Source organism: Atractosteus spatula, chromosome 2 (genome assembly GCF_055471065.1).
Source record: "Atractosteus spatula isolate fAtrSpa1 chromosome 2, fAtrSpa1.hap1, whole genome shotgun sequence".
Classification (NCBI taxonomy): Eukaryota; Metazoa; Chordata; class Actinopteri; order Semionotiformes; family Lepisosteidae; genus Atractosteus; species Atractosteus spatula.
Window position 1 is genome coordinate 76,753,942 of NC_142707.1, and position 18,953 is coordinate 76,772,894.

General features: G+C 38.4%; 1 protein-coding gene across 1 annotated transcript in view; it reads right to left on the reverse strand.

Moving 5' to 3' along the window:
- The window catches only part of LOC148840328 (synaptotagmin-like protein 2), a 118,629-nt gene extending 104,172 nt beyond the window's left edge, over positions 1–14,457 (reverse strand). The window contains exon 1 of the mRNA XM_088909078.1: positions 14,330–14,457. Within this exon, the coding sequence (XP_088765204.1) occupies positions 14,330–14,457 (128 nt within the window). The remainder of the gene's footprint in view (positions 1–14,329) is intronic.
- Between the last annotated feature and the right edge of the window lie 4,496 nt (positions 14,458–18,953).

An 18,953-nucleotide genomic window follows, 5' to 3' on the forward strand; every position in this document is an offset into this window, starting at 1 on the left:
CTTGACACAGATAACAGGGTCAATGCAACTTTTAAGAGCAGACCTTCAAAAGAGTAGCTTGAGGCTCTTTCAGTATTAAAAGAGACTGATTAAGAAAAGGCCCGTGTGTAATTTGTGTGCCTTATATAACTTTCTCAAGAAGGAAAAACCCAATGGCCCTCCATTCTGCACGAGCTAATTAATCTCCTTGCATGCTTATAACCCAGGGCTATCCAGCACATGAAAGAGGTTGTAAGGAAAGAGGCAGCCTGATCATTTTATAAAATAGACTAATTACTGTGTATCTTATTTGGTACATTGCACTAAGTTCAGTATTATAAAACTTCATGTATCTAAAAAGAGAATATATCATTGCAATAGACATTAACACAAAATATAGCACTGAGGATAACTGTCCCATGTTTGTAATGGCTGGATCACTGCTTTTTAAAATTACTGTATTTTATGACTAACTGCATTGTTTCTGAACTCTTGTCTAGGTTGTTGATTAAAAGCATACAAGTCGCTACAAATTAGGGGAAAATCAATATCGATTAGCTGCAGATGTTTCACAAGAAAGGCCAGCTGTTCACAGAGGCTTCTGCACGGCACTTCTAAAACACACACCTCCACGGACAGATGCCGTCGTCAGCCTCAGTGACTGTACTGTATTCACTGTTTCACTGGACGGCCAAGCACAGCCGAGGAGCTCTGAAACGGCCAGACTGAATAATTAATATTCACGAAGTTTCATTTTACAGAATTTATTCAAGGCATCAAGAGTTATCTACCTATTTCCTTTGATATGCAACATGAAGACAACTTTGCTTTTTTAAAAACAACAATGAAAATGCCATACATATTCCCCAGGCTGACAGCAACTTGTGACCTAGACAAATTACCACAATGTCTAACTGTTACTCTTCTGGTGGAAGTATGACAGTAAAGTTAATGCTCAGTTCAGCAGTGGGAGTTTATGACTGCTAACCACCACCTGTCAGAAAGGGTGAACTACAATAATTAATCAAGATCTGTGGCTGCAATTGTACCCTTTCACGAGGAAGGAAGGCAGTAGAGAGCTTACTCCCATTACTGAAAGAGAGTTTTGGCTTGTTTTATGTACAGTGGAAATAACAGGTCAATGGTGTGATGTTGTGATATACTAAACACTACATGATCAAGGAACAGAGAAACAGTTATCTGAATTTGTAATTTCCCAAAACAGCATCATCCATTTTTAATGGATATCTTTAATTCTGCCCTATGACATCCTGAGTCTGTCTACAACTTGCAGCTTCTGTTTCATATTTACCATTTGTGCTAGTGATCTCGGTAAAGGTTAATCGCAAGAGATTCCTCCAGGCAGTGAATAAGGTGAATGAATAAGGTGTGGAGGCAAGTACTGCAGCCCAGGCATCAATACAGAATTTGTGGCCTTGCAGCATTTTATTAACCTTCCTTTTGTTTGATTTATTTTCATGTTAACAGAAACACCACTTTGGTTTAAAACCACTTGTATCTTTCATAAGATAACGTCTATATTTAGAACCCTTCGTTCACGCTATAGATTGTTTGCTCGTCAGTTCCTCTTAATGATTTTTTTTAAGTCGGAGGAAAAAAGTATTATTGTTCTAGCTTTTCTGTTGAATATTCTCATTAGTATGAAACCTTGAAACAGTTTTGTAGATTGCCCTTTTATGTTACAATATCAAATACAAGGAAATGTCCTTTCCAGATAAAGCATGCGTCTCAATATTTCTTAATAGTTGTTAATCGCTTCTGTTTGATCATGGGGACGTCATTCACGGAACTTTTTGGTCATGAAATGCAAACTTCACCTTTTTGGATCTTCTTGGGTAATATGGTGACAAAATTTATACACTCATCTGACTCATCATCCCACCTACTCCTGGAAAAATTATTGAAGCACTGATGTGCGGATAATCATTGAAAGATGAACCACTTTCTAGGGCAAAGACACACCACGGGTCTCATCTACAGGTCTTACAGAGAGACACAGTATGGGGGAGGATGAGCGCAAACAAACACCAAATGTGTATTACATTTTCTGTGTAATCATTTGTTCATCGTGACCGGGGGTCCATTTTCGAACGTGCATTAGAGAAACTAACACAAAGGGTAAAAAAGTTCAATTAATTTTTCTCCCCACAGAAAAATCTCTATCACATCACAATGTACTTCAGAGCACAGCTTGACAAATTGCTTTCCTTCCACTCTGCCTTGTAAACTGCTTTGATATGTATGAATAGGTGGTTTGAACAGAACAACTGTCAAAGAAAACTGAAAGAAAATACAGAAAAACAATCATTTAAGCAGAAAGAATAACAAAACTGCACAGAATGCAGGTACCAGGATGTTCACCAAGGCCAAGACAAAGCTCTTCACCTTTTTAAGATAAAATGTAGGTCCTGCAAAGGGTTGAGTTGCATTTCTTTCCCAATATAACACAATACTACAATTTCACTGCATGACCCAGCATATTGAACTGAGGCTAAATTCACATTAAAAGATCACACTAAACACCTTTGTGGTTTACAAACAGACTAAATACATCAAAACACTGTGGTATAGTTAGCATTTAAACATACATTTTATCACTCAGATTTTCATATGTAATTTCAAGTCAAGGGGAAGCTTATTACCCTATAGGTGAAAGTATAGAAAAACATAGAAGAGGCATTCTAATCTAAAGGGACTATTTCTGATTGATAAACTGGATCAATTAATGTAGGTATTAGTGAGACACTAGTTAAGCACTGATACAAAAAAGTAATTTAGTCAATACTTGAAATTAAAATAACCTCAGGTGAAGAACATTATGACTGATGTCCAAGCCAAAGTACAAATGTAAGCCAAAGATAAACTAGCTGTTAAAATTGTATATTCTGAATGGAGGAAGTTTGCAAGCACCATAGATTTTATATATTCAGTGCTTTGCTCAAGTATTCAGATCCCTCCTATGGACTCCAACTTTGTAAAATTAGAAAATGATACATAGACTTTAAAAAATATATATTTTATATTCTAAACCAGGATGCTCAAACTGACAACTTCTAAGACTATGTTGAATTACAGAAAATGCCAGAAAAAACTAAAGAGAAATAACTGAAATGCCGGTTGCATACTATATGCATTCAGATGTGTGAACTCAATACTCGGTGGAAGTGCTTCTGGCAGCAATTACAGCTGCAAGTCTCTACCAACTTTACATACTGGCTTTGAGCACAAATTGCACTCTCTGCAAATTTGCTCAATCTCTCTCACATTGCTTGGGGATCACTTAGGGGCAACAGTTTTCAAGGGGAATTTTCCGTGAGATTCAAGTCAGTATACTCAAGGACATTCCCTTTCTTATTCTTAAGCCACTCGAGACAGCTTTGGATCATTCTCCTGCTGAAAGATGAATTTTTCCCAGTTTTAGGTCTGAAACAGGTTTTCCTCCAAGATTTACCTGTACTGTACTTTGCATGGTGTTCCCATTAGTCTTGATACAGGGAAGCTGCACTATAATATATATTCCACCACCACCAGTGCAATGTCGTTGTGGTGTTTCACTGAGTGGTGCATTACAGTACTGTATGTTGTGTTTGCGTCAAAAGCAATGCTTTGTATTTAGATCAAAAAGTTACAATTTCCTCACTTCTGACCATAAAGCCTTTTGCCATGTTTGAAGTGTGACTTAGGTGCTTTGTTGCAAAAGCAATGCAGGATTTTTAATGGGGTATTTTAAAATTCATACAAGCCCCCTTTGCAAAGTGATCTGGATATTTTCCATTTCGGCTACTGACCTCTGTGACTCTTTCCAAGCCACTGTTGGCCTTACAGCAGCATCCCCAGCCAGCTCCCTCCTCACCCCGTGGCTCAGTTTGGAGCGACAGCCTGATCTAGGGGGTATCTGTGCGTCTTCCACTTCCTCACAATCAAGGAGAGATTAAGGGACTCTGAAATGGATTCACCCTTGTCCTGATCTGGGTCTTTATACAACTTTGCTCCCAAGTTGTTCTGAAAGTTCCTTTATGGTTGAATCTTTTCTTGATATTCACTACCAGACTGATGGACATTACAGAACTACTGTAGGTGTATTTATCCCAGAATCATATGAACCATTATTACTGTATTCAGTCAAAGGCCATTTAACTAACTGTGTGGCTCCTTGAGGTAATTTAGCGCACCTAAATTACTTTAGGTTTGCCACAGCAAACAGTTTGAAGACTTATTCAATCTTGATTTTCCATGTCTCTTTCATAATCTATTTACTTCTTTGTTTTTTGCTTTGAATATGTGTAGTAGGTTGTGTTTTCAGTATAATAAATATTAATTGCTACTTCAAACCAACTTTTAAAGCAACAAAATGCAAAATCTGTGCAGGGGTCTGAATACCAAGTACACTGAGTGCTAAATTAGAAGAGCTCAAAGATGTATTGTGGTTCCATAGTTCATCCTCATGTGGTACAATGCATTGATGAAGCCATCTCAGCCACAAAGCCCTTGGGTTAAAATTATCAAAACCTCAGTCTAAAGTACAGAATTTAACATTTTTTTAAATGTTGTATTTTTTCACTATTATTAGTAATATTAAGCAAGGATTCTTTCAAAACTATTACTTCTGCTCATATCATAGTGTGCCTTTTTCTGATTAAAGCATGGAGCACAGCTCATGCTTCAGAAAATGTCTATAAGCATTACATGCACATACTGTATGCCGAGAGAAGCATACAGAATGGGCCATAAGCGATAGAGTACGACGGTTTGCCAGTCTACAGACTTTATTGAGATGGACTTTTACTTTGATTAAATCACACGATTTGTAAAAAAGTCAGTATACCCATGTGCATTGTCTACAAATTAAGACAAAGAATAACACGCACATAAAGCCGTGAGAAAAGCCATGGTTTTCAGTAAGGACTGATAATGACGAACTGCTGGCTGTAAGCAGGGATGAAGGAGGCCTGACTAAGAGACTTCGACTGAGATACAATACATAAATGAACATAACCATGGAACACAATCTTTACAAACTTCGCATGCATGCTGTTAACGTTCATTCCCCTAATAGTGGCCACACCACCTTTTTCAGTTGTGTCCTTACTAATATTCCTTCCTGGTCCTCAATTCTTCTCATCAGTGCAGTGGACTTTATTATGAAACCTATCAATTGCGTTCATCTTTACCAGATTAGTCTACACTATATTCCAACCTTTTCTAGACAATTAATCAATTTTTTTTAACTGAATTGGGCATTGTGAATTCTACTCCTACTCAAACGGATTACACATTTTTCTCCTCTTACATACTGTAAAATACTTTATGTCTCTGATCATACCCTGTATCTTTAGTTTTAAATATAAATTTCAATACAGTATGTAAAACACAATGTAGATGGTATTTTACTGTAACAACTCTTTCCTACGATAAATAATTTACAGTATGATACAATTTAATAAAGAAACGTAGGGAATCTGCCTTTGCCTTTGGGAATCTTTTAAAGTACACATAAGAGAATTTATTATTTCATACATGTCTTATAAGAAAAAGGATAAATGCCAAAACTAATGAGCTATTAAAACAGGTTAATTAAGAGACATTATTTTAAAAATCCCAAACCTGGAAATTAGAGAACTTAAGTCAAATTTCATTTGAAAACCCTTATTTCATATAAAGAAAATCTTAAAATACACAGACTGAAAAGACTATGCTAGGAAAAGGGTGATAAATCTGGAAAACTATCTTATAAGAAAACAAGAAATAAATATTTCAGTGACAGTATTAATAAGGTGGGACTTTCACCTTTGATCCAAGACATGTTAATGAGTCTCTCCCCATGAATGTGAAGCATTTTGTCATTAAAATGTGATTAAAACTAACTCTATTCATACAAACAAAAGCAATTCATGTTGAATACTCCAATTTTGGATCAAGAAAATCATACAGTATCTGCTACTGCTCCCCCTCCCTTCTGGAAAAACCCCAGGAGACGATGGGCTCACAGCTGAATTCTACCCCTTCAATACAACTTGAGTTACACCTTTACTCCAAGGCGTTTATAATGAAACTTTGGAGAAAAAATGCTGCCAGCTTCTCTGGGACATGCTTTAGTAACTCTCCTACTCCTAACCTGATAAAGGTCTCAGATATGTGTAACACTAACATTGTAAAAACACTGCAAAATACTTTAAACAGTTTACAAGAAGTTATCCACAACCTGTTCCGATGATCAAAAGGGCTTCATGGACTTCACTGAATGTAGATATTCTGACAATGTTAAACAATTACCACATCTTACTGTCCTCCCAAGATACTCTTCAGCTAGCAACAGTATGCCCTTTCTCTAGACGCCCCAAGTGTCTAACACAATACAACACAATAGAATGGCCTTTCCTTCTTTATTCACTACATGGGCATTGGTAAAACACTTCTTAACAGGATTAAAATATTGCACCATTCACTCAGAGCTTCTTTCTCTACTGGATTACATCACAATCATCGTTATAATTAAAAGGTAGAGGACAAGTGTGTCTTTTCTCCCCACTTCGATTTAATCTCAGGCTGGAACCTTTAACTGAAAGGATTAGAACTAGAGACCCCAGGAGTAGGTAATAATGGTAATTATAAAATAATGTCACATGTAGATGACATTTTACTGACATTAGCAAATCCCAAATCCTCAGTGCCCTAACTCTTTCATATTATTGACATTTATTGTAAATTTTCAAATTACTGTATTAATTAACATAAATCAGCAGCTATACCTCAAATTAAACTGTTTTCCTTCTGAATATACAAGTTTCCACTTTCAGTGGCCTTAAACGGAATTCGATATTGTTGAGTAATCATTCCACAATTTGCTAAAAATAACCCCCTTGCCTTTTAATCCCCTTTTACAGAATATCAAAGATAAATTGGAACTGTGCAGTTTTATATATTAATGGTGGGGTGGAACCTATCAAAATTAGCCTTTTGTCTCACCTCCACACTCTCCACATTAATTTACTTAAGCTTTGTAGATTCTTCAACTCGTCTGGGAAGGTAAGAAGCTTAAATTTAGCATCACTACACTTTGCCTCAGTGATGAAGGTTTACCTAACACTGTGTTGAACAAATTAGTCTTGATAAGTCTTCCATTGTTTCAGCCAACCACGTCCACCATCATGTTTCCCAGAATGTTTGCTAACCGTCCACTGGATGGGGTAACACGAGGGAGAGGGGTGGTTCAGAAAACCCAGTATACCTCCCGAAGGGCACCAGAGCTCCATACGCTGTGCAGCCCGACCCGCGAGACTGGGCGTGATCCTGGACCCTGGACTGAGGCGTCAGGTGCGAGGCAACTGTGCGCTCTCTGGTGCGAGTTATACTGTACTCTCTACCGCTTGTGGCCATGGTGCCAGTGAGGGGGATGGCAGAGGCCCGGAGACCTGCTGGAAATGCAATCAAAGCCTTGTTGAACAGAGGTCCTTTACTAGAAATACAGAAGAGGCTATCACTAATAGAGGCAGGCGATGAAAGAGAGAAGAGAGATTGTTGTCTGCAAAATACAATCCTGATTTCTAACTTAAAAAACAAAACCCACAAAAGGCAGAGAAAAGTGAAATACTGTTAAGCATTGGAGTCGACCGAGCTAGAAAAAACACACAATGATGACACCCAATGTTCACAGCAACCAATTCCATTTGGAAGTCAATTGCATTATATTTTGGCTATCGTGTTTTTTGAAAACACAGAAAGCCAAGACAACCGTCACTGTTAATAGCTCACACATATTCATCCCAGACTGTTTACACCAGCAAACAAAGCCAAAAGCCATCTGGAGGGAAAGCTGTGACTGCAAGGAGCAGTTCATGCGAGGCTGCTCAAACTGCAGAAAGTGCTTGCAAATTCCATAAAATGAAAATAAATTCCATTAGGGTTTTCTAAACAGCTCTCAAAATTGTTAAACGGGTTTGAAAATGCACATCTCACTTAAGTGAAGTTTGGTAAGTGGTCTGAATAATGTTATATCCTTTTTCTAGTGCTTGCCAGTTCATAAGGATGTGGGCCACAGAGGTGGTGGTCTGCCTTCGGAAACGCCCATTGGCATAAACACGTGAAGAAAGATACTGGATACAGAACTCATTTCATTTTTATACCACTTTGATTTTTGTTTTCTGTAGACTAATACCCCATGTGTGAACCATTTTTGTGTAGTACACTATAAAATGCAAAATGTCAAACTGGAGCTTCTACTGCTCCGGTGTCAGAAATTTATTTTTTTTCCAACTGCAGTAAAAGTTGAGTAAAAGACTCAACTCTTGGCATTTGTACCACTAAAAAAAGAGGAGTCCATAATTTTATAAACTTTAGATTTTTTAGATATATTTAGTATTGTACTAGAAATCATTACATACAGTACTATAGTAGAGGAACAAGTAATAGGTTTATTCCACGCTGAAAAGAGAAGAAAGAAAACACAATGCTGGTTTAGTGAGAGAAGGGGGCAAGTGGCCCAGGGAGGAAGAAAAAGGTATAACGAAGGTATGACTATACTGACGTAAAGTGTAGTGATGCTAAATCTAAGCTTCTTACCTTCCAAGACGAGTTGAAGAATCTACAAAGCTTAAGTAAATTAATGTGGGGAGTGCGGAGGCTAGGCAAAATGCTCATTTTAATAGGTTCCACCCTACCATTAATATATAAAACTGCACAGTATATAAAACTCTCACTAAACCAGCATTGTGTTTTCTTTCTTCTCTTTTCAGCAGGGAATAAACCTGTTACTTGTTCCTTTGCAGCCCACGCATGCTGACGCAGCTACCCACCTGAACTACAGTATATGTACAGGTATATGCTAAATGTACACTGTGCATTTTACACTTGGCCACAGATCAACAATAGAAGATTCAGCATTAAACAGAATATACACTGTATGATACCTTGCAAAAGTAATCACCTAAACCTTTTTTAAACTTAATATTTTTGCCGCTTGTTAACAGTATCATTTAAAAGCCTTGTCCCAAACTCCATGTGGGACTTGACAGCAAGGCAGACTGAGAACAGGTCCTCCTTAACTAGCTGCAGAGGGGCAGCCCGATCTAGGTAGTGGCTGCGTGCCCTTCACTTACTCATGTTCATTAAGGGTCTTGGACATGTTTTAATACCCTTCTGCTGATCTGTGCTTTTATACAACTTTATCCCTCTGTTGTTTTAAAAGCTCCTGTTTGCTTTAAATTCACTGAGAGAGAGAGATTTTTCTGAAATTGTGGTCCTCATAAAATGAAATTTATGTACCCAAATTAATTTAAGTAAGCCTCAGCAAAGCATCTGAATATTTAGTCAGCAATGCATTTTCCATTTCTTTCACAAAATGCCATGACTACAAGTTTTAAAGTACAGTAAAATAAAAAAGGTGAAAACTGTGCAAGGTTCTGAATACTGACAGGCACTGTGTATACAGCCCATATTATCATCCCTGTGTCTGCTCTTTGATGTAATGAATCTCCCAAGTGCATCAGGGGCAAAACTAGCCTAGAGACAAAAAACTATATTAGCCTTTTGCTGAAAACGGCTCAAGGGACAACCAGCTCAAACACTCAAATATCAGTACAGACCTTTCCCGAGTTTCATACCTGTCAGCATCAACAAGAATCAAGCAGACCTAAGCAATTGATGGCTGCAGGAATGAGCTTTCTCACAGTTCTCTCAAAACCCAGTCTATTGACAAAAAAAGGCATGCATTTACTTCGGAAGCTGTGTCCAAATCACCTTACATAATGTGGAAAGCCAAAATGCATCCAAAACTCAATTCTGAGTCAAATGCAACAGCATTCACATTTAAAAGAAACTAATAACTTCAAGCTTCATTTTTAGGCTTATAAGTAGTGATTGACTATAGCAATTTAATCCTGTATCTACCAAGACAAGAGCCCGACCCCTTTCAAAATCGCATGAAGCACTCCACCGATCAATCTGAAACTTGGCAGATTTCATCCGCTTAAACTCTTCCTGGACTTCAGCCATTCTCTGCTGCTCCTTTTTTAACTCTGACTGGTTTAGTAATAACACAACATCACTTTATTAACCCTATACAATTTCTTGCATTAGGAATTTGTCTTTTTGCATACCCCAGCTTGCTCTCCATGAGACACAGAGACACACAGATAGGGAGAGAGCCTGGGGTCAGAGCGCAGGGTCAGCCATTGTACAGCACCCCTGGAGCAGCTGGGGTTAAGGGCCTTGCTCAGGGGCCCAACGGAGTAGGATTCCTCTGCCGGCTGCAGGATTTGAACCGGCAACCTTCCAGCCACAGGCACAGATCCTTAGCCACAGAGCCACCACTCCGCCCCATAGTAATAAGTTTACTTAGTAATAAGGGAAGTTGCACCTGCAGCACAATGTTTTTACCATGACTCTCTAGTTTACACTGCATGCAAGAGAGACCATTCAGTGACAGTACTGTCCATACAAAAACCATCAAGCTCTGAAAAAACAACTCTTAGATTATTCTGTCATGCCTCCTCCCGAGCACTGCTGATGGGGATTACCTGATCTATTAATTGGTACTAATTCATAGAGTGGTAGCAGATCTTCTCTTGATATTTGAAGATGCATCATGAAGAGACAAGTTAATTAAGCACAAAAGCAAAATAAAGAACTATACCAAATAAGTCTGCTAACACAGTTCTTTCCTTTTCAGTAATAGTTTCTTCCAAACAATTCATGCTTTGACTGGATAACAAAAACAGGTACAAGACATACCATTCAAACCAAGCCTTTTACTTTAACAGAAGTCAACTTCATTTCAAGGTGCAGGTTAACTACTGTACATATAATGGGAATTTCAGACACAGGGTCAAATTCACAGGGGTCTCAGCTGCAACTGTGGCAGTTAATAAGATGGGTAACAAAGGTCCTTAGAAATATAGAACTAAATCCATCTAAGGTTTCTTCCTACTCTTAGACAGTTATGTCCTTCTGCAAATTTAAATTATAGAAAACAGTAGTAACAGAAGACACCGTTCTGTGACCTTTGTTAAATATAAACATTATACTCCGGATGTTTACATATATATACACGCAGTAATATACTGTACAATTGTGAAGCTCTCATTCATACTAGGCAGGATCTACTTAGTTACTGTAAATAACCAAAGTGCTGAAAGATGGATGGAAGCAATCTCTTTAGATTAAAACACCCAAGTACTAAAACACAGACAACAGATATCCATTGCCACCCAGAAAATTAATAAAAAAGGGAGTGAGAGAAATCAATTGCCGTTTTGGCTTCACACAGAAAGGATTTCCCCAGAGAAGATCTGTCAAATAAAAAGCTCTTGCAGATTAAAGTAATTAATTACAAATCGAAAAGGATGACCACAGTACTAGTTCAGCACTACAGTCTAATTTACTCGAAGACTATAAGGCCGGTAAAGTACTGAGATAATCTGGGCTTACATTTAGATCACAGCAATTTTTACTCTTAGTTCACTACTTAACAACAATAAGTATGCATGTTCCACGGACATCTAAAAACTCAGAAATGGCAACATCTTAAGAACTGAGTTAATGTTCTCAGAAGACCTGTAGTGCGTTAAGGTGACTATCACAATGGACTCTCTCACCTAGAAAAGTCTTCAGTCATTTAGTGCCTTACATGATGTGGGTGCACTTGCCTGCAAAGTACAGCCCCTTGCATACACACAGCAGGGAAGTGGGAAAACCTTCTGGAGAGAAGCCAACAGGAGGGAATGCTGCACCTGCAGACCAGACGGATACAACCCCTCAACAAGCTCATCAAACTCCAGATGTCTAAATCCCACATGTACACTTGCTAAAAGTCCCAAAACCCTTCACACAAAAAAGGGCTTAAAAATAAATGCAGAATACAGGTGCTTTTGAGCACTGGAAACCAGTCAGTGTTGCTTTAGGGAAAAAAAGGGATAGATCAAGAAAAAAAGGTTACACTTACTGTATGAAATGGAGCCATCCTTCGGGCATGGATATCAAATAAACAATTTTAGGCTGAAGAGGTCTGACACCTTACCGAACGAACAAGCTATTCTACTGGTCTAAGACACTTCACACTGAAATGGATTTGTTGGCTCACGGCAGACAGTGATTACCAGTCCTCAAAGGACACAGAAATCTGAATGTCAAACACTGCAACATTCAGACATTACTTAACCGACTGTAATCACGGGAATGCTTTTTAACATTAATTTAGTACCTTTGTCTAGGTTAATTAAGATTTTTAAATCTAAAGGCCAAACCCCAAGGGCTGTTTTCACAGCCCAACACTAGCTTACAGTCTTGGGCCTGACACATGAAACAACATTAGGGAGTCTGAAATCAGTGTTCAACGCAGTCCGCAAAACCACTGGTACAGAATCTACTGGCCACCAACAGCAGTACTTTAAAAACTGAAGTGTAGGAAAACCTCTGCAGCTTTAAATCAATTGAAATCATTTCAAACGCATGTTTTGCAATGCAGGACCTTACTCCTGACAGAATACCAGTCTATCACATGCACATACCTGGACAATTCAGATACCAAGATACCAGGGCAAATCTATAGCAAAAATTCATAAAACTACAGGATGAACATACTGTATACTCTCCACAGAGAACCTGCCCCACTCTGGAACTATATTCAGTTCAATATGATTTATTCATCCCCGGGGAGAAACTTAAGCAGGAGTAAACTGTTCCCTCTGCTTTCAGAGGTACTGTACATAGTGCTGCTACCATGTTATCCTGCTGCATCTCGCATAAACACAAACTGTACTATCATACTGAAGAAAAGAGACTGGGGTCAATGGAATTTTAGAGATGATTAAATAATTACCACATACAGTCATTTGCACTTGCATTTCAAGTTTCACATCTCCATTCCAAGAGAATGTAATTTATTACTCCAAAAGCAGTTCAAATGTTTCTCCATAAGACATTCATTGCTTGATTAATGTGGACTTGTTTTGATAGTAGCATCTGATAAATAGAAGATGTACAATGTTCCTCTTCTGTACTTCAAAAGCTGGGAAGATATTTAATTGGGGGTGGACTGGTGGCTCTGTGTCTAAGGACCTGCACCTCTGGCTGGAAGGTTGCCGGTTCAAATCCTGCAGCCGGCAGAGGAATCCTTCTCTGTTGGGCCCCTGAGCGAGGCCCTTAATCCAAGCTGCTACAGGGGCACTGTATAAAAGGCTGACCCTGCACTCTGACTCCAAGCTTCTCTCTCCCTGTGTGTCTCATGGTGAGCAAGCTGGGGTTTGTGAAAAACATGAATTTCTAATGTAAGAAACTGTATATGGCTAATAAAGTGATCTTATCTTAATGAGTATGTTCGAGATCTGTGTATGACGACTGGAGCATTGAGCTTGAATGTGATTTACAATGGAGCTGTAATGGTAAGATACCCACTGTATTTAATAAACTTATTTTATATTGGGCGCTTAAATGCTAATTCCTGTAGTTATTAATCTGCAAATATGTGAGTGCATTAACGCATTTTGTGTATAGCCTCTACCCCTTTGCAACCGTATTCTAAGATTTAGGGACATCAAAGTGAATTTACTTTACTCCATTCCAGATAGCCAATATTAAACCTACACTTTCTTGGGAAATGTGTTTGTTAAGAGCTACTGGGCAGCTAATCCCAGACCTACAATCAGGCACAGTTATAGGAATACCTATGACAACTGGATGCACGTGGTCACCAGTCCTTGTTTGCTGTCTTTGGACCCTTAACTATCCACCCTCTTGCTCCCACTGCCCCTGCTGGAATTCGATCCCAATCCCTGGACAGTGGGAAACGCCTCCAAGACAAAACGTCAGGCCAGGCCAGGCCTCTGGCAAGCAGCTCTACGTGGCCTAGAGTTCATGAGAGGGCAAATTCACTTCTGTAACTGACTCAGTGCATCAGCCCAGTAACAATCGCTTTACTAAACGGCTAATAGTACATTATACTGATGCGTATTTGATGTGTTGTACACTAACAACAAAAGGAAGACGCCCAGTTAATACAGAATTAATGCCAGAATGTACAGTAACAACACGCCCTAAACTAAGGAGAGAGAAAAAAATCGTGGGTCCAAAAACACACAACAAACCAAAAGAAATTAAGCTACTGTACGCCCATCAGACTTCATTCTTAGATTTTTATTAAAAAACAGCAGAACCCCAATGTGAATGAAGATATTTCAAATCGTATTCTCGGTCTATGAAGCCTATTACTGCTTGCCATTAGGAAATAGTAATTTAACTAATGAGATATTTGACGCGGGCTGGATAAAGAATCGGCGGGAAATTGCATGCTTCTCTTAACTCCATGCAAAATAACAATGAACAAACAAAATACTACCTGACACGTCGGTCTTCCAGTCTTCTAAGTCTTGCATCTCGTTTTAAAACTTGGAGAATTGCAAATTCCTCCTCGGCAGACAAGAAACTTAGGTCCACGTTTTTTAAAGGATCCCCTTCCGCTTTCATTTTTTTCCAAGAGAGGTTTTAGTAGACAAAAGCAGTTAAAACGGCTACAGGAATCTTCCCCACAACTTTGTATCGTCTTCTTTTTAAAGTCTCTGGAACAGGAAACACACCTAGGAAGGACAAAGATAGACAATGAGACCTGGATTTTCTTGCTGCCGTTTGCTTTAATTTTTAAAATGAAATGGAGGATTTGTGCGAATAACAAATGACCACATAATCATCGAGATTTGCAGATTAAAATGCCTCACATTAATAACTAAATTAAAACCTACTGTAGCTGAACTAGTATTGTTGATATGTTTTGTGTACCTGAAGCTAGGTTTTGAAATTACGCTGCGAATGGTCAAGTAACACGGGTGCTATCCTCTTGATTAACTACAAGGTCATGTGCTGGTATCCCAACTTTTAAGTACCACCGTCTAAATAGAATCACTTATCAGTGGCATGAACTTGAAATTAGTTTTCAGACACATAATCATGTAGCAGCTATAAACTGTACTGCTGTATCTTGTACTTTATTTTAAATAGTGTTTGTAGTCGACTCCATTCTGTGTTAAATTCACATTAAGCTGTTTCATCCCAGCCTCTGTTTCTGAAGACGCTCAGCATCTTTTAACAACAGTAATCGAGTTGTTAATATATTTTTCAGAAAGTTCCCATTGCTTCGCAAGCGGCGGTGTAGGAGTCCAGAAACTACAAAACATATTTCTCATTTAACTGGAGCGATACTAACGTTTAAAAGAGCACAGCCAGCGGTACAGAAACAAAAGACTAGATCACTCTCAGTTTTTACGGAAGACTGCGGAGGTTTCCAATAAATCTCACAGTAAACGTGTCCATATAGATATTTCTTGACACAGTAAAATCGAGAAATAGTTTAGAGCAACTCGTCGTTTCGTTACTTTACGAAAATGTGCCGTGTAATCATTTGTCGCACACCTTTAACCAATTCAGAAGCAACACTGCCCCACACACATTCTTTTTGTTTTTAATTCAGTTCAGCAAAACGAACTCTATTGTATTATTTCCGTAAAAATATGTCATTATTTTCCCTCCAGATATGGACCGTACATACTGTACATATCCCTTATATAGAACTGGGGTCTCCAACTCTGGTCCAGGACAGCCATAATCATACAGCTACAGTACTGTATATAGATTAAACCATTAAATTAGAAACTTTAAATCGATTTCAAAAGACTTGGTGCAATTTGTCCATGGTCACTAAAGCAGGTGTTGTGATCATTTAAGTAATTTAGATATCATTTAGAACAAAAACACGAATACCTTTACGTTTTCTTAATTGATCTTAATCATAAAATGGCAAGTGATTCAGAGTGACCTACAAGACTAACTGGACAGGGTCTCCAATGATACATACTGTCTATCCTCACACAAACATGTACAAACATACACTTTTACACTGCCTTACACTCAGAATTATTACTTCTGTTTTTAATTTTTCATGAAACTGAACCAGCACCTGTATAGATAGCTTTAGCACTAATAACATCTTGTGTTGAGTTACATGATCAAGATCTCTTGCATAATTCTGTTTTTCTTGTAATATTAATTTGGCATCTTAAAACATTTAACAGTCTTATGCAAATTATCAATTTACCTTCCTCTTGATTGGCCTCTCTTTCTGTCCCCTGCTCCCGCCTCTCACTCCTCCTCCCTCCCAGCCTTTGTTCTCCCGCTACTTTACCTTTGCCTACTGCCCTGTCTCTCTCACACCTGAAGAAGGCTCCAAGGCCGAAACGTTGTGTTCTCTTTCTTCTTTTTTTCAGCATGGAATAAACCTATTACTTGTTCCTTAGCAATTTACCTTCCTCCTTTTACTATTTTTAAAATGGTTGCATGTGCAGCAGATTAAAGTCATTAACAGGGTTAGATGATCTATATGTGTTATCTAGCATAAAAGAATAAAAAAAGTTCAAATGAGCCTGTTCATATTTGGACAGTAGGTGTAGCACCTGTTGATCTACCAATGGGTTGTCAGGTAGGAAGTGTCTATACATGAAACAGGACAGAGATGAAACCATTTCAGTCAGCTCAGGGCTCTGGCAAGCTCTAGTGCTTTCATGTTTTGTACATTCTGTCTTATTTAAAAATATCAGCCTAAGGAGCAGGCTATTAGTGAAAAGGTATTGATTTTAAAAGTCAGGCTTTATTATTGTGATTTATTATTTCTCAGTAGGTTTTATCATTTGAAGTTTACCATTGAAGTTTTGATGTTTTTACAGCACTATACTTTTTCTTAACTGACAGGGATTTTATCAGTTAACATTCAATTATTTTGTATGTGTTATTGTAATCAGTTAATAACAGTGATAATACTTTGCCATTTTAATCAGTAAAGATACAGTATTCATAGCAAATATTCCATGTGTAGTGATTCCTTTTTGAAAGTAATTATATTTATACAGTCATCTTTAGAAGAACGTACCTTGAGTTAAAAATATTCACCATGAGAGGCTAACACCAAAGGTGTTCAAATGTGCTATGTATGGCATATATATTCCATTTTGTTTTATTTTAAATAAAATATTATACACTGTCAAATTCGCGATAACCCCTTAAACGCAAACAATGAATGTAAAGGCTTTAGACCCATGAAAAACTAAAAAATTACGCCTTTAGAATTCTGCAGTGCAATCAAAGATTTTATGTGTTGTACCTGACAAAGGCAGTATAAAATGATATCATCAGCAGAAAAAAGATAAGATATTTTCAAACATGAAGAAAAGAAATTGACAGAGAATTATGCCCCAGGGGACTCCTTTTTATTACACACAGATCTACTTTGGCTTTTTCAATTATCACCTTATGTGTTCAATATCAAAAGCAATTTGACTATCAATCAATGCCAAGACGCAGCTAAAATTCTACTGGTTATCATAATATTGTCTTCAGTCTTCAGCAAATGTCTTTTTATAGGCAATAAAGGCCTGCCATAGAGAAGTATGTAATACAGCACCACTGTGGTGTATAATTTAAAGATGTTTCCATTATCAAAGTTAGCTGTGATTAATGTGCAATAAATGTTTGGACTTCACACTGTGACTCTTTGGATATCTGTTTAATTTACAGTGTGTTTATTTATTACTATGCTTACAGTTATCACCGGACATCTTTGCCTTTTACCATACTTTCATTTATTGGTGTCTTTTTGTTTGAGTCTGTCTTCTTTTGTCAATGAATAGCTCAGTGCATGTCATAGTGTGACCATCACAGTTTGGCGCGGGCTCGTGCCCTCCGCCGCTCCACCCTGCCAGTTCGTCCCCCAACACCTGGGGCGCGAACCCGGGTCTCCGGCGTAACGCAACAGGGAACCAGCCGAGTGAGCTAAAGGAGACTCCCCCCAGCCCAGGCGGCTGAGGTCCCTGCTTCGCGCAGGGAGGGCGATGAGATTACCGTGCCCAAACTGGCTCTGCTACAGTAGCTTCTGAATTGCAGTAACCCACACTGGTCATCCGCATCAGTTTGAACTGAATTCACTGGAGGAGTTTTGGGTATGTTCACATCACCGTACTAGTCATCATTTGTTTTTTTTTAAATCCCTGACATGCAATCTGGCAAATGTCAACAGAAAGTGACCTTGATTATCACTGAACATTATCAAGCTCAAATTAGATGTGATCATCAAGTATAGTAATGCTTTCTAATCATAATATATAATGGAGATTAAAAGAAAAATATTAAGACACCTAAAGCATTTCTGGCCAGTGTACCAGACCAGTATAAAATGGAGGACCTAAAATGTTGGTACACTGTATTGCTTTAAGAGCCTGAGGAGCTGGTCTTTCGGAATTTGTGAAACACTTTTGATTTCTAATCTCTGGTTATTTAGCAGCCCCATAAACTGTATTTTCATTATTTTCCCCATGTTTTGGCCAAAATAACTCATGGCAAAACTCCATAAAATCACCCAGAGATATGTTTTAATGAAGCCATATGAGATTTACAATTGCAGGTAATCAGCACTACAAAATATTCTAAATGAGGCCTTTCTAGTGTGTTGTGCAATTTTAATGTAACATCCCTTGATTGCATTTAAATTCAAATTCAAGCAGCTTTATTGGCATGACCAGTAAGTTACAGTGATACCAATGGATGTACTGTACAATCAATACAATGTCTACATACATTTATGATACAAATTCATCATAGGACATTTACATACAACATACAAGACATTGAACATTATTATCCCTGTTCCTCAGGCCGAAGCAGATCACATTCTGGGCTGCAGCTCAACTGAGTTCCCTCCCCACTTCCCAGTAGGATTGGGAGCTGTTCTGATTCTGGCAGGTGTGGGAATTCTGGGATTAGATTTGTTAATTTGGGGAAGAATGTTTATCTGATCCCAGGATATTTGTCACGGTGCTGTAGGAAGTGCATCTCTGTCTCTGTTTCTCCCCGCTGGCAGTGGGAGCACAGCCTGTCCTCTCTGGGCAGCCAGCTCTGCCTGTGCCGCCCAGTTTCTAGGGCCA